The sequence below is a fragment of the Mustela nigripes genome, chromosome 16 (assembly GCF_022355385.1).
Source record: "Mustela nigripes isolate SB6536 chromosome 16, MUSNIG.SB6536, whole genome shotgun sequence".
Taxonomy (NCBI): domain Eukaryota; kingdom Metazoa; phylum Chordata; class Mammalia; order Carnivora; family Mustelidae; genus Mustela; species Mustela nigripes.
This window is the reverse complement of record NC_081572.1, coordinates 2,002,771-2,013,273: the sequence shown is the minus strand read 5'-3', so window position 1 is coordinate 2,013,273 and position 10,503 is coordinate 2,002,771. Positions and strand designations below refer to the sequence as shown.

Here is a 10,503-nt window from a genome sequence, read left to right as displayed (position 1 = left end):
CGCCCCCGGGCCTGGCCACGGGGGCCATGTGTGAGGTCTGCAGGAGGACACCGCCCCCACGAAGGCTGCTCTGGAGGACGCAGGATCCTCCCGCAGGGCCGACGGGGAGAACAGCCCTGCAGAGGCCTCACCTCCTCCCTCCGAACCTCACTGGGAACAGGCGGGTCGCTCACACCCCAGCAAACCCCAGGTCCCAAGTCCTGGACAGAGCGCGCCACTGCAGGGGAAGGAAGTCTGTGGGCAAGGCCAAAGGCGTAGGCCCGTCTGTAGTCCACGCGTCCGTGCCAGCGAGCAGCTAGAGGGTCTTGTCCTGTCTGTGGAGCCAGTGGGGGTGCGTGTGTGTGTTTTGGGGTGTGGGGAGACCCACCAGCCATGTGGGCTGTTTCGGTTCTTGGTCACTTTGTCCCTTGGAGCTGCTCCCAAGCTCTAGATCTTTCCAGAGCCTAGCTTGGCTCACAGCAGGGAAGCTCTGGCCAGGACTCAGGGTCCCCATAGCACCCCCTTCCCTGGTTATGTGGACCTGGGGATACTCCTCGAGTGCAGGGAAGGGGCCTGGGAACCCCGGAAGAGGGGAGGTAACCAACTATTGGCCACGACCCAGTGGGCGGTGGGATGGTCCACTCGCCCAGGAGGGAGCAGGACTGCAGGGGAGGCGAGGAAGGGGGTTACTCTGCACCCCCAGGAGGCTTCACCCAGCCGGCGGTCCCTTGCCCTCTTTCTGCCTCCATGTCAGCTGCACCTGAGAACTGGGGAGCCCCTGCCCCAGTGTCAGTAAAGGCTATGGAACTCCTGAGGGCACAGTGCCACACAAACACGAGGCTTGCACGGCCCTGCAGGTGGGGGTTCCTGGGTGCCCCTCCCCGAGGCAGGTCAGGGGGACACTGGCCAGCTTAAGAAAAGAGACAGTCCGTGCAGACCACCGTCTTTCTTCACTCTTTACTGTGTAAAAATAAACTCAACAATTCATGTCGTTTCAGCAAGAAAATGAAAAAAAAAAGCAATACCAGTAGAAATAGTGCATTTCCAGAACTGCTGATGGGAGGTGGCAGGTCCCATGGTTTTGACCCATTTGATACCCAAAAGGCTGCAGATCATATGAAAAATGTACAGCTTTGGTTAGCAAATAATGAAAAAGTAAGATACATCGATTCTTTCATATTATACAGTATATACATAATAACAATATCAACCAGAGGGGGTTTACTTTGTTGGATTTTTTTTTTTTTTTTGGGCAAATAAGACAAAATTGGGACTCTAAGTATTGGGCTTTTTTTTTTTTTTTTTCCTCCTCAATGACTTGTTCCCCTTCAACAAATTGTACTTAAGTCCACGGTGCATGGAAGTGACACATTTCCTGTCGTTAGCTGAATAGATTTACACACTGTGTTTGAAGAGATGATCCACGGCTGTGTCAAGCCACATTCTGGTTGCCATGAACTTCTAAAGGATACGCTCTTCTTCGTGTTAACAACACGTAACCCTAGTTTTTCCTACCAGGATTGGAACTGATCAAGTCCTTGACTTAAGCCAGCTCCAAGGCAAAGGGTCTACCGTAAATGGCCAATTCGCATCCTGGTCCCCAACACCTCTGAGCGCAGGCGGCCCCTCTTTGGAGCTCATTGGAATGACTGAACCTCACGCCAGCCTCTCCCCCCTTCACTGCCCACAAGACACCCCCTTGGTCTCAGGTCCCAGGGCTGGTGACAAAGTGATCTCTGCAATCTTAGAAAATAAACGGGGAATCTACAAAAGGAAAAGAAAGCATACAAAATGTATCTCTTTCTTCCAAAATACATGCTTTCGGTCCTATGTTTTGGCGGAGCCTGAAAGTATTTTCCAGGGAGATAGAAGGTGAGTTAATTTTATAGGTTTGTCCTTTTCTTTCATAAAAATACTCTTGTTTGGTAATAAACTTTTTCTTCTACAGTAAGAGAAATAATACTGTGTTATCAAAAGCAAGAAGGCTTAATTCCAGTGGGATCTAAGCTCCGAGAGCCCGGAGAGCCTCTGTCGGCAGCTCCCCCACCTCGGACCCCCAGGGAGCTGTGGGTCACCAGCTCGGCAAGAGCTAACACCGCCTCGGCAGTGCTGTGTATCTTCTTAGTTTATAAAACGGCTTACCTGAGATAGGCATGTGTTATTCAGTGCAAGAGGGAGTGTCGATCAGATTAAGGAGGACATGGGAGACTACGTAGATTAGATTTGTGGCTGTCATCGACCTTTCTTGGGGCCGGCAAAGTGCCAAATGTTAACACAGTGAGGGAGTCAAGGGGCTTGGCACAGGCTCCAGCTAGAGGCGGGGAGGGAGCCGAATGTCAGCTTCTGTCCCTGGCACCGCGGGGGCGTCAAGGGAGGGCCAGGAAGGTGAACGGGCCGGAGGCCAAAGGGACTGTAGGCATTGCGTCTGGGGTGTGCTCTGCCCGTCTCTAGCTAGGGCAGAGGATGGCTTGTGGTCCTGACGGACAGCTCCCACCCCGCCCCCGAGGGCAGAGGGTGGTCTGGGGTCCGGATTGGCAGGGGCTGGTGGGGGGTGCTGGCAGGACAGCACCCAGCCCCCTCTGAGCCTCGCCTAAGCAGGAGCCGAGAGGGGGCCGAAGTGAGGGGTGGGGCCGACCTGGTCTAGAGGGGTGATTCCAAGCTCTCGCTCTGTCCCAGTCATGGGCTTTGTTTAGGCTCCTTGTCAACCTACAGGTGAAAAACACTTGTTGGTGTGTTTGGGGAGTGGGGAGGAGGGAGAGGGATACGGGTCCCTCCCGTGACCTCCCCCGACACCCTTGGCTTGCTTCTCCAGCGATTTCTCGGTAGCTACGCGGATGGTCACAGGACGATGGGTGGCACTGGGCACACGACACGGAACCAGAAGTTCATGCAGGCAGGGGACGCACATCAGACCGAGGGAGCCAGGGACGCGCCACCCCGGGGAACATGCAAACAGAGAAGATCCCTGCAGATCCAAAGATGCCACAACCCGACGGGCTCGGACGAAGCACAAGGGTCTCAGAAAAAGCCACTGTTGAGCCACAGCACGCAGCGCGGCGCCCGGACCGCACCCTCTGAGCAGGAGCGGGCGTCCCAGCTCGGCGACCGGGTGCCACGCACACACCCACGCGGACACGAACACGGAGACACCAACACAGACGCACACAGATGCACAAGGTTTCCGACGCAACGGGGCCTGCGCGTGAGGAGACAGGTGCCCCTGGAAGGAGCCGAGGACGGGGAACACCTGCTCCTCCCAAAGGAATGTCTGCAGCTGCACACGAGCCAGACAGTGCGGGAAAATTTCTAGAAAGACTCGCCAGCCTTCTGCTAATTAGACTCCCAGTGAGAGAGTCCGGGGTGCCCTCAAGGCGTGCGGCCCCCAGGTGGGACTCCGGGGCTGGGAGCCGGCCCGGGGTGCGGCCTGTCGTAGTTCTCTTCCTCTCTCTCTCTCAACGCACGCGCGCGCGCGCACACACACACGCACGCACACACACACACACAGACGCACACGCACACGCACGCATTTCCCCTGCCTCAGAAGGACTAGAAGGAAACGCGTGTGGGTGCTCTTCGTGGGGGAAAATAAAGTCCAAGGTTCTAGACACCGGCCGTGTCTTGGCGTCACCGGCTGGTGACCCGCGGGGCAGCTGCAAGACCGGAGCCCTGTGAAGCAGGGGGTGCGCTTCAGGCCCCGGTGCCGGCCGCGGGCCCTGCGTGGGAGGCCTCCAGAGGCCCCGACCCCGGGGAGGACGCCCGGCGCCCGCGGGCCTGGGCCTGGGCGCGGGGGTGGAATATGGCTGTCAAAATTGGCTTGGGCCTTCTCATTGACGGGTCCGGTCCCAGGGTCATCGGCCCTACCTGGCCGGGTCTCAGTCGGAATGTGGGTTTCCTTGTCCCAAAGGTCCCCTGTCGAGCTGACCCATGGACGCCTCTGGGCTCCCACTGCCAGAGGCCAAAGGAGAGGGGCCAGGGCAGGCTGGCTGTTCCACCGCCTTCCCGGGGCACGAGCAGGCAGCAGAAAGAGAGAGATGGATCCCTCGAGAGCGCGCGACTGTGGGCCGGAGCCGGAGACCCGGGCCTGGGCCAGGGCCAGAGAGCTGGGCATGCAAACCAGCTCCCCAGGCCCAGCGCTGCTGCAGACGCCGCCCGAAGGGGCGCTGCCTGGGCACTGGCCGGGGTCCGCCCCCCTCCTGAGGCCAGCCCCACCCCCAACCCTCCACACACCCCCTGCCTCACTGCCAGAGCGTCCCGGGCCCGGGGCGGAGAGAGTGGGCTCCCACCAGGAAAGAGAACTTCTGTGTGGAGAGTCCCCCCCCCCGCCCCCCACCGCCTTAATCAACCGCTGGGAGACATTTATTCTCCCGGTAGAGACGTGGCTCTGGAAAAGCTTTGCCAAGACAGACGCGCGTGTGGAGGAGGCCCCGCGGCCCGGGGGCCGCTCACAGGGTCCCAAGTGCCGATGTGCAGCCCGTGGCGAGCTTCCCCAACACCAGAGGCAGGAGGAAAGGACGCAGCTCCTTCTGGAGGACAGCGCCTCCCCCGACGCGCACCCGCCGCCCGCGACATCCTCACCTACGGCTGCCTGGCCCCGTGCTGCAGCCGCCGGGGAGCGGGGTGGGCTGAGGCCCTGGGGGGGCGCCTCCCGGGCACAAGGGCGGCCCGGGCTGTGTGCGTGCGTGTGCGTGGGCCTTGAGTCACTCCTGGGGAGAGGGAGAGAAGAAGACGCGAGAGAGTCATCACCGCACAAGCAGGGGGAGGCGGGCGGGCCGGGCCGGGCCGAGGGCAGGAGACTCGGCCGGCAGGAGCCTCAGTTGATCTGGCGACAGGCTTCGAATGTCCACTTGGTGGCTCCCCCGTAGATCTCGATGTGAGACTCGGCCCAGGCGATGACGTTCCCAGAAAGAGCCTTGGGGCTGCAGGTGGCCAGGTTGTACACCTCCCCGGGGGTCAGCTTGCGGTCCCAGATGTTGAAGTGGGCCAGCTCGCCCACGAACGCTTGGGTGGCGTCAAACCCGCCGCCCAGGGTGTCCTTCGGAGAAAAGCAGAGGCTGAGTGTGGAGGGCTGTGGGGGTGGGGGGGCCTCTCAAGGGGGCACGTGCCCGTGTCTCCCCCAACGGGGGCTTTCCCATTGACCTCGAGGTACCCTGTCATGTCCTATCTCTGGGGGCCCAGGAAAAGGGCCACTACTGGCCACCTCTGTCTGTCCTGGGTGCCGACCATCTCCCGGGGACACCTGGACTCTGCCTGACGTGCGGCCTGTCCCTCGGTCAGTGAGACGGTCCACTCGTGCCGTGTGCCACCGTGGGAGCAGGGCCCTGGTAGAACCGCTGCTGCTCCCCCTGCCTAGACGAGCTCAGATGAGCTCAGATGTCACCTCTGCCGAGCCCCACGGGAATAGAAGGCCTGGGGCCCTCCCGCTGGCGCGTCCCTCCGAGTGCCCAAGGGGGCACAAACCGCTTCCAGGAAATAAATTATGCATCGCTAAAGGCAGACTGGCCTTTCCGTGCCAAAGAAAGTGTGGCGGCCCCCAGAGCATTGAGACAAGGCCCACCCGCTTGTACCTCCGGAGAAGCCCCCCCCAAAGCAGGACTTGGCCCAAACCACTGCGTACCTTGCTTCCCTTGGCTCTTTCTGGGAATGGGGGGACCACGTCCGTCTCCGACCCACTCCCTCCTTCTCCCCCTGGTCCCTGTTCAGCCACCCTGGCTGTCCCTCCTCTGGTTCTGCAACCAGCATCCCCATCAGGCCCAGCCCCCAGGCCCCTACCTGCTCCTGGCCCAGCACCAGGACCCCCTGCGGCTTGATGGGGTGGTAGGGGGCCAGGTTCTCGCCGTTGCCGCCCTGGGTGCCGTCCTGGTAGGCCTCCCAGACCCCGTCCCGGGTGGTCCAGGTGACGCAGATATGGTGCCACTGGCCGTCATTGATCACGAAGGGCAGCTTGGCCACCTGGGAGGGAGGAGGACACACGCGGTGTGACGTGCTCAGGGGCACAGCGCAGATCAGCGATCGTCACCACGTGACTCTTCCTATCACCACGTTTAAAATAAATAACCAAGAGCGACTCTGAATTCTCTCGGCACCTGCCCCGGCGACCTTACCGTCCGCCAGTGCCATCCACTGACGGGTCACAGAGTCCCACGGGAAACGGGACGATTTGTCAAGGGGACCCTGGGGTGGACCTGAATGCACAATGGCCTCCCCCTGCTCCCCCTCCTCTGCTCGGTCTACCCAACCAGCCCTGGGACTGGGAGTCCCACCGCAGGGGCTCAGCTCACGGCTGCGGTCTGGGCCTCTCGGCTCTCCTCCACCACGAAATTGCTGGATCTGCCGGGTCTACACCCGCACAGCCTCTGCCGAGCCTCAGACACCAGGAGCCGCGCACCAGGCCTCCGCCCTGGGACTCCACTCTGTCTCTAGCATGGGGGTGGGGTGGGGAGGGGTCGGATCGAGCGGAAGACAAAAGGACCCGCACACCCTGTGATGTGGGGACACGGGGCCCAGAAAGGAACCACCGTTTCTGGTCCAGGCCTCAACAGCAGGGCTTGAATTCCAGTTCCCGGCCGGGGCTGGAGACGGTCGCTGCCCGTGCTGCCCCAGAAACCCGGGACTTGGAAGCCTCCCCGGAGGGAAAAGACTGCGCCCTCCAAGGGCTCCGCCGCGTCTGGCCTCCCCCCAGGGCTGAGGAGCTGAGCAGGATCGATCTGGGCTCTGGGAGAGCCTCTGGGGTCCTCCACTTACACGGAGCTGGGGGAGGAGGAGCCGGGGTTCAATGGGAGGGACCGGGCACCTTCCAGTCGTGCTGAGCCATCCCCCCACCCCCCACCCGGGAGGCCTCTGTGGGGGAAAGTCCCAGCTTCGCACAATTCATGGAGTGTAGGCAGGGGCGCCCCTCCGCCTCCCCCAGTCCTGCCCGACTGGCCCTTCTGGTGCCCCCCCCACCAGCATCTGTGGTTGCCAAGCAGGCCCAGCAGCCGGGCTGGGGGCGGGAGCCTGGGGACCTCACTCTGCTGTCCTGCGGGACCAGACAGCTGGAGGCTCTACCTTGTCGTTGATGAGGATCTCCATGGGGTTGTTGCCCCATTCGATGAGGACCAGCTCGTTGGCCTGGCCCGGCACGGCGTAGGAGAAGGGCGTGCCCACCCCGGGGGCCGCGCTGGACTTGAGCCACATGCACACGGTGAAGGCGTACATCTCTGGCAGGCTCTTCTTCACCTTGGCGTACATGTAGTTGGTCCGCAGCGGGAATGTGAGCTGGAACTTGTCCCCGGGGCGGTTGTCCTTCTGACCTGGAGAGAACAGGACACAGTCCCGTCATCTGCACCTCAAAGCCTTTGTTCGGGTCGGAAACCCATTCAGCGCCCCCCCCCCCCCGCCCCCTCCGGCTCTGGGAAGCCAGGAGCAAACTCAGCTCCATTCTCGAGCTGCTGAGAGGGAGGCCCAGCAGGGTCAAGTGCTTTGCCCTGCCCGAGGGCACGGGGCCAGAACAAAAAAGCTGACCCAAGATCCCCTGCTCTCGGCTCAGGCTCCCCCATGCTGCCCCTGGGGGGCTGGGAGGGGGGTGGGGAGACGGCGGTGGCCTTGGGCAGGGGACGAGTCCCTGCACAATGGGGGGGGGGCTACTGGACCTTGGTGGTGTGGCCACAGAGGGAGGAGGTCTCCTCCAGCCTGAAAGAGGGGGCTGCCCCCAGCGCAGCCCCTTCGGCAGACCTGGTTCCTGGATATGGTTCACAAAGTCTCCTGGTGGATTCCCACCCGAGACAAGTGGGCGCCTGGTGCCCAGCTCCCTCCCCTTGACGCCCGGGTGTGCTGCAGGCTCTGCTGGCTCTTCTGAACCCGTCAGTGAGCCCTGAGGACTCTGGCTCTTTCCAGAACCCTATCTTCCCTACAGGAGGGAAAGACTGGCCTCTTGAGGCTTGTCCAGCAGCTCTGCTTGGAGCCCTGCCGAGAGGGAGCAAGGAGTCGGCCCTGAAGCCAGGGCCCCCCAAGGTGACTGCTTTGGGGACGGGGCCACTCATTCTCAGGGAAAGCTTCCTCTGCGTTTCCTGAAAAATCAGGCTCCTAGCCTAAGAGCCTCCCTTTACCCAACAGCACCAGCTCCCTGCCTGCCAGAGACGTCTCGGGGAAAGCTTGTCTGCCCCCTCCCAGCCCACACACGCACTGTAGCTGTGGCCCTGGGTTTGGTGTGACTGACTCCAGGCAAAACATTCCAACCCAGCAGTGGGCACAGGCACCGGGCCCAGAGCCAGGAAGACACACACCTGCCAGCTCCTGGGTGTGCTGGGGGCTTGCCAGGGAGTCCAGAAGGAAACAGGCCCCCCAGGCCAAGAATTATTTCTAGAAGGCGTCCTGCTGGGCCAGCAACCGCCCCCCCCCATCCATTCAGGTATCAGGAACGGCGGGGCTGGTCCCCTCAGTGCCGCCCCAACCATCTCCAGCTTGTACTCCTGCCCCCCCAGCACACGGTGGAGCAGATCCAGCCCCTGGCCTCTCTAGGGGCTGTTTTTCATTCCCCCAATCTCCCCTCCTTCCCCCCCCCCTCCCTCCCCCGGCCCTTCCCCTGATCTGTTTTTCAGTTACATAACGTGCCTTAAGATGGCACTGTTTAAATCCATCCAGCACATTTTGCGGTCCAAGAGGGGTCACGTGGCCCTGCTCCAAGCCCAGGAACACCCCCCCCCCCACACTTTTACAACCTTGTTTGATTTCTGCGATTTCAAGCCTGAGCCCAGCTCGTCTGGGAGCCCCAGAGTGCAGGTGGGGCTGGCCAGAGTTGGTGACCCAGGAACCACAGGACATGTAGCATGCTAGCACTCGAGTCACTCAGAAATTAAGACCACAGGGAGGGGCTCAACTAAAGGGGGGAACCCGGAGATCCCCAGAGGACAACAGTGGTGCCGTGGAGGTGGGAGAAAACAGACCATCCCCAGCCTGCACCCCATTCCCTGCTGGGGTTGGGGACCGGCTAGAGCCAGTCTTTCTTACCAGGGAGCACCACAGCCACAGTGCAAACTTACAGATGATCAGACTTGGAAAAATCCTCTGTGTGTGTGTGTGTGTTGGGGGGTGCCCACCACACCGATCCATGCCTTCCTCACTCCGCCTCCCCTCCCTCCATTTGTCCCCAGCCCAGGGGGCCCGGCCCCATCAGGAACACTGGCTGGAAACCCCAACCCCGGGGCAGGGACTCGGAAAGCGGGAAGGGCTGGAGGGGTGGAGAAGCTTCAGGCTTTGACAGCCTGGAGCAGAGCCCTGCTGGAAGCCCGGACCTGAGGCAGGGTCCCACCGGCGGGGCACTGGCAGGGCAGCCAGCAGCCGCCACCCACACTCCTCCAGGCCCGTTACCTTTCTCCAGCTCGCTGATCCGCTGGTGCAGGGAGGTCAGGGCGCTCTCGATCTTGACCCGCTCCTCCGTGTCGTTCCTGGGGCCGCCCTTGCCCTCCTCCAGAGTGTTCACCCGAGACAGCACCTGCCTCTCCAGGTCATCGATCTTGCTCTGCAGCAGGTCCTTGAGGCTGTTGGTCTGGCTGGAGGAATTGAGCCGGCTGTACTGCTGCGGGGGTGCAAGGGCGGAGGGAGACCACACCGTTACGCGCGCGGCGCGGGGACCGAGCCGGGAGGCCGGCGGCGCGGTCCCCTCAGGGCGAATGCGGGGGCGGTCTGGCGGGGAGCTCGGGCGAGTGGCCCTCTGCGGGGCCCCTCAGACTCCCGGCGGGCCCTGGCCGGGCACCAGCGCCCGGCCGAGGGGGGGAGTGGGGGTGTCGGGCCGGGTCGGGAGTGGGGGTGGGGCAGGGCAGAGGGGCGCCCGAGCCGGAGGGGGGGACCGCGGCGCGCGCGCGGACCTCGAGGTTCTCCAGGCGGGTTTTGAGCGACTGCAAAGTTTGCCCGAGTTGGCTGAGCGTCTCTGCGGCCGGCGTCCGGGACAGGTCGCCCATGGTGTTCTTGCCCGAGCCGGGCTGCTTGCGGCCACCGCCAGCTCGGGCCTCGCCGGCGCCCGCGTCCAGCGTGCTCTGGCTCTCGCAGCGGCCCAGCTTGGTGGTCAGCTCGCGAATGGTCTCCTTCTGGCTCAGGATGGTCTCCTTCTGCTGCAGCACGGTCTCGCGGAGCTGCAGCACGTTACTCCGGAGCTCCTCGGCGCCGCCGGCGGCCACGGACGCGGCGCACATGTCGGCGTCCACGGGCACCGAGGTGCAGATGAAGCGCGTCGGCCCGAAATCCTGGGCCGCGCTGCCCAGCAGGCAAAGGGCGAGCAGCGCACAGGTGCGCGCGGCGCGGCCGGCCGGCATGGCTGCGGGCGCGGGGGCCGGCGCTCCGGCCCGGCTCCTGGGGCTCGGCTCGGCGGGGCTCGGCGGGCGGCCCGCGCTCTGGGCGCCGCGCTGCTCGGCCGCGCAGTCCGCACCGCCGCGCTGCCCGGCCCTCACTGCCGCCCGCGCTGCGGAGCCCGCGCCTTTTATGCCGCCGCGGGAGGGGCCTCGGCGCTGCCGACGTCAGCGGGGGAGGAATCCCGCTTTAATTGTCTGCGGC

General features: G+C 63.1%; 1 protein-coding gene across 1 annotated transcript; it reads right to left on the bottom strand.

Moving 5' to 3' along the window:
* Positions 1-922: 922 nt before the first annotated feature.
* NPTX1 (neuronal pentraxin 1) lies at positions 923-10,292 on the bottom strand. Its single transcript, XM_059378619.1, has 5 exons — positions 9,822-10,292; positions 9,325-9,532; positions 7,024-7,268; positions 5,749-5,928; positions 923-5,011 (listed from the first exon to the last, which is right to left on the bottom strand). Exons 1-5 carry the CDS (start codon positions 10,263-10,265, stop codon positions 4,790-4,792), a joined length of 1,299 nt encoding a protein of 432 aa, XP_059234602.1. The 5' UTR covers positions 10,266-10,292; the 3' UTR covers positions 923-4,789.
* Between the last annotated feature and the right edge of the window lie 211 nt (positions 10,293-10,503).

Coding starts and splice junctions, on each gene's coding strand:
- NPTX1 (XM_059378619.1), bottom strand. CDS start 10,265: ATGCCGGCCGGCCGCGCCGCGCGCACCTGTGCGCTGCTCGCCCTTTGC. Junction 7,269..9,324: donor GATCAGCGAGCTGGAGAAAG/GTAACGGGCCTG, acceptor TGTTCTCTCCAG/GTCAGAAGGACAACCGCCCC. Junction 5,012..5,748: donor TGGTGCTGGGCCAGGAGCAG/GTAGGGGCCTGG, acceptor TTTTCTCCGAAG/GACACCCTGGGCGGCGGGTT.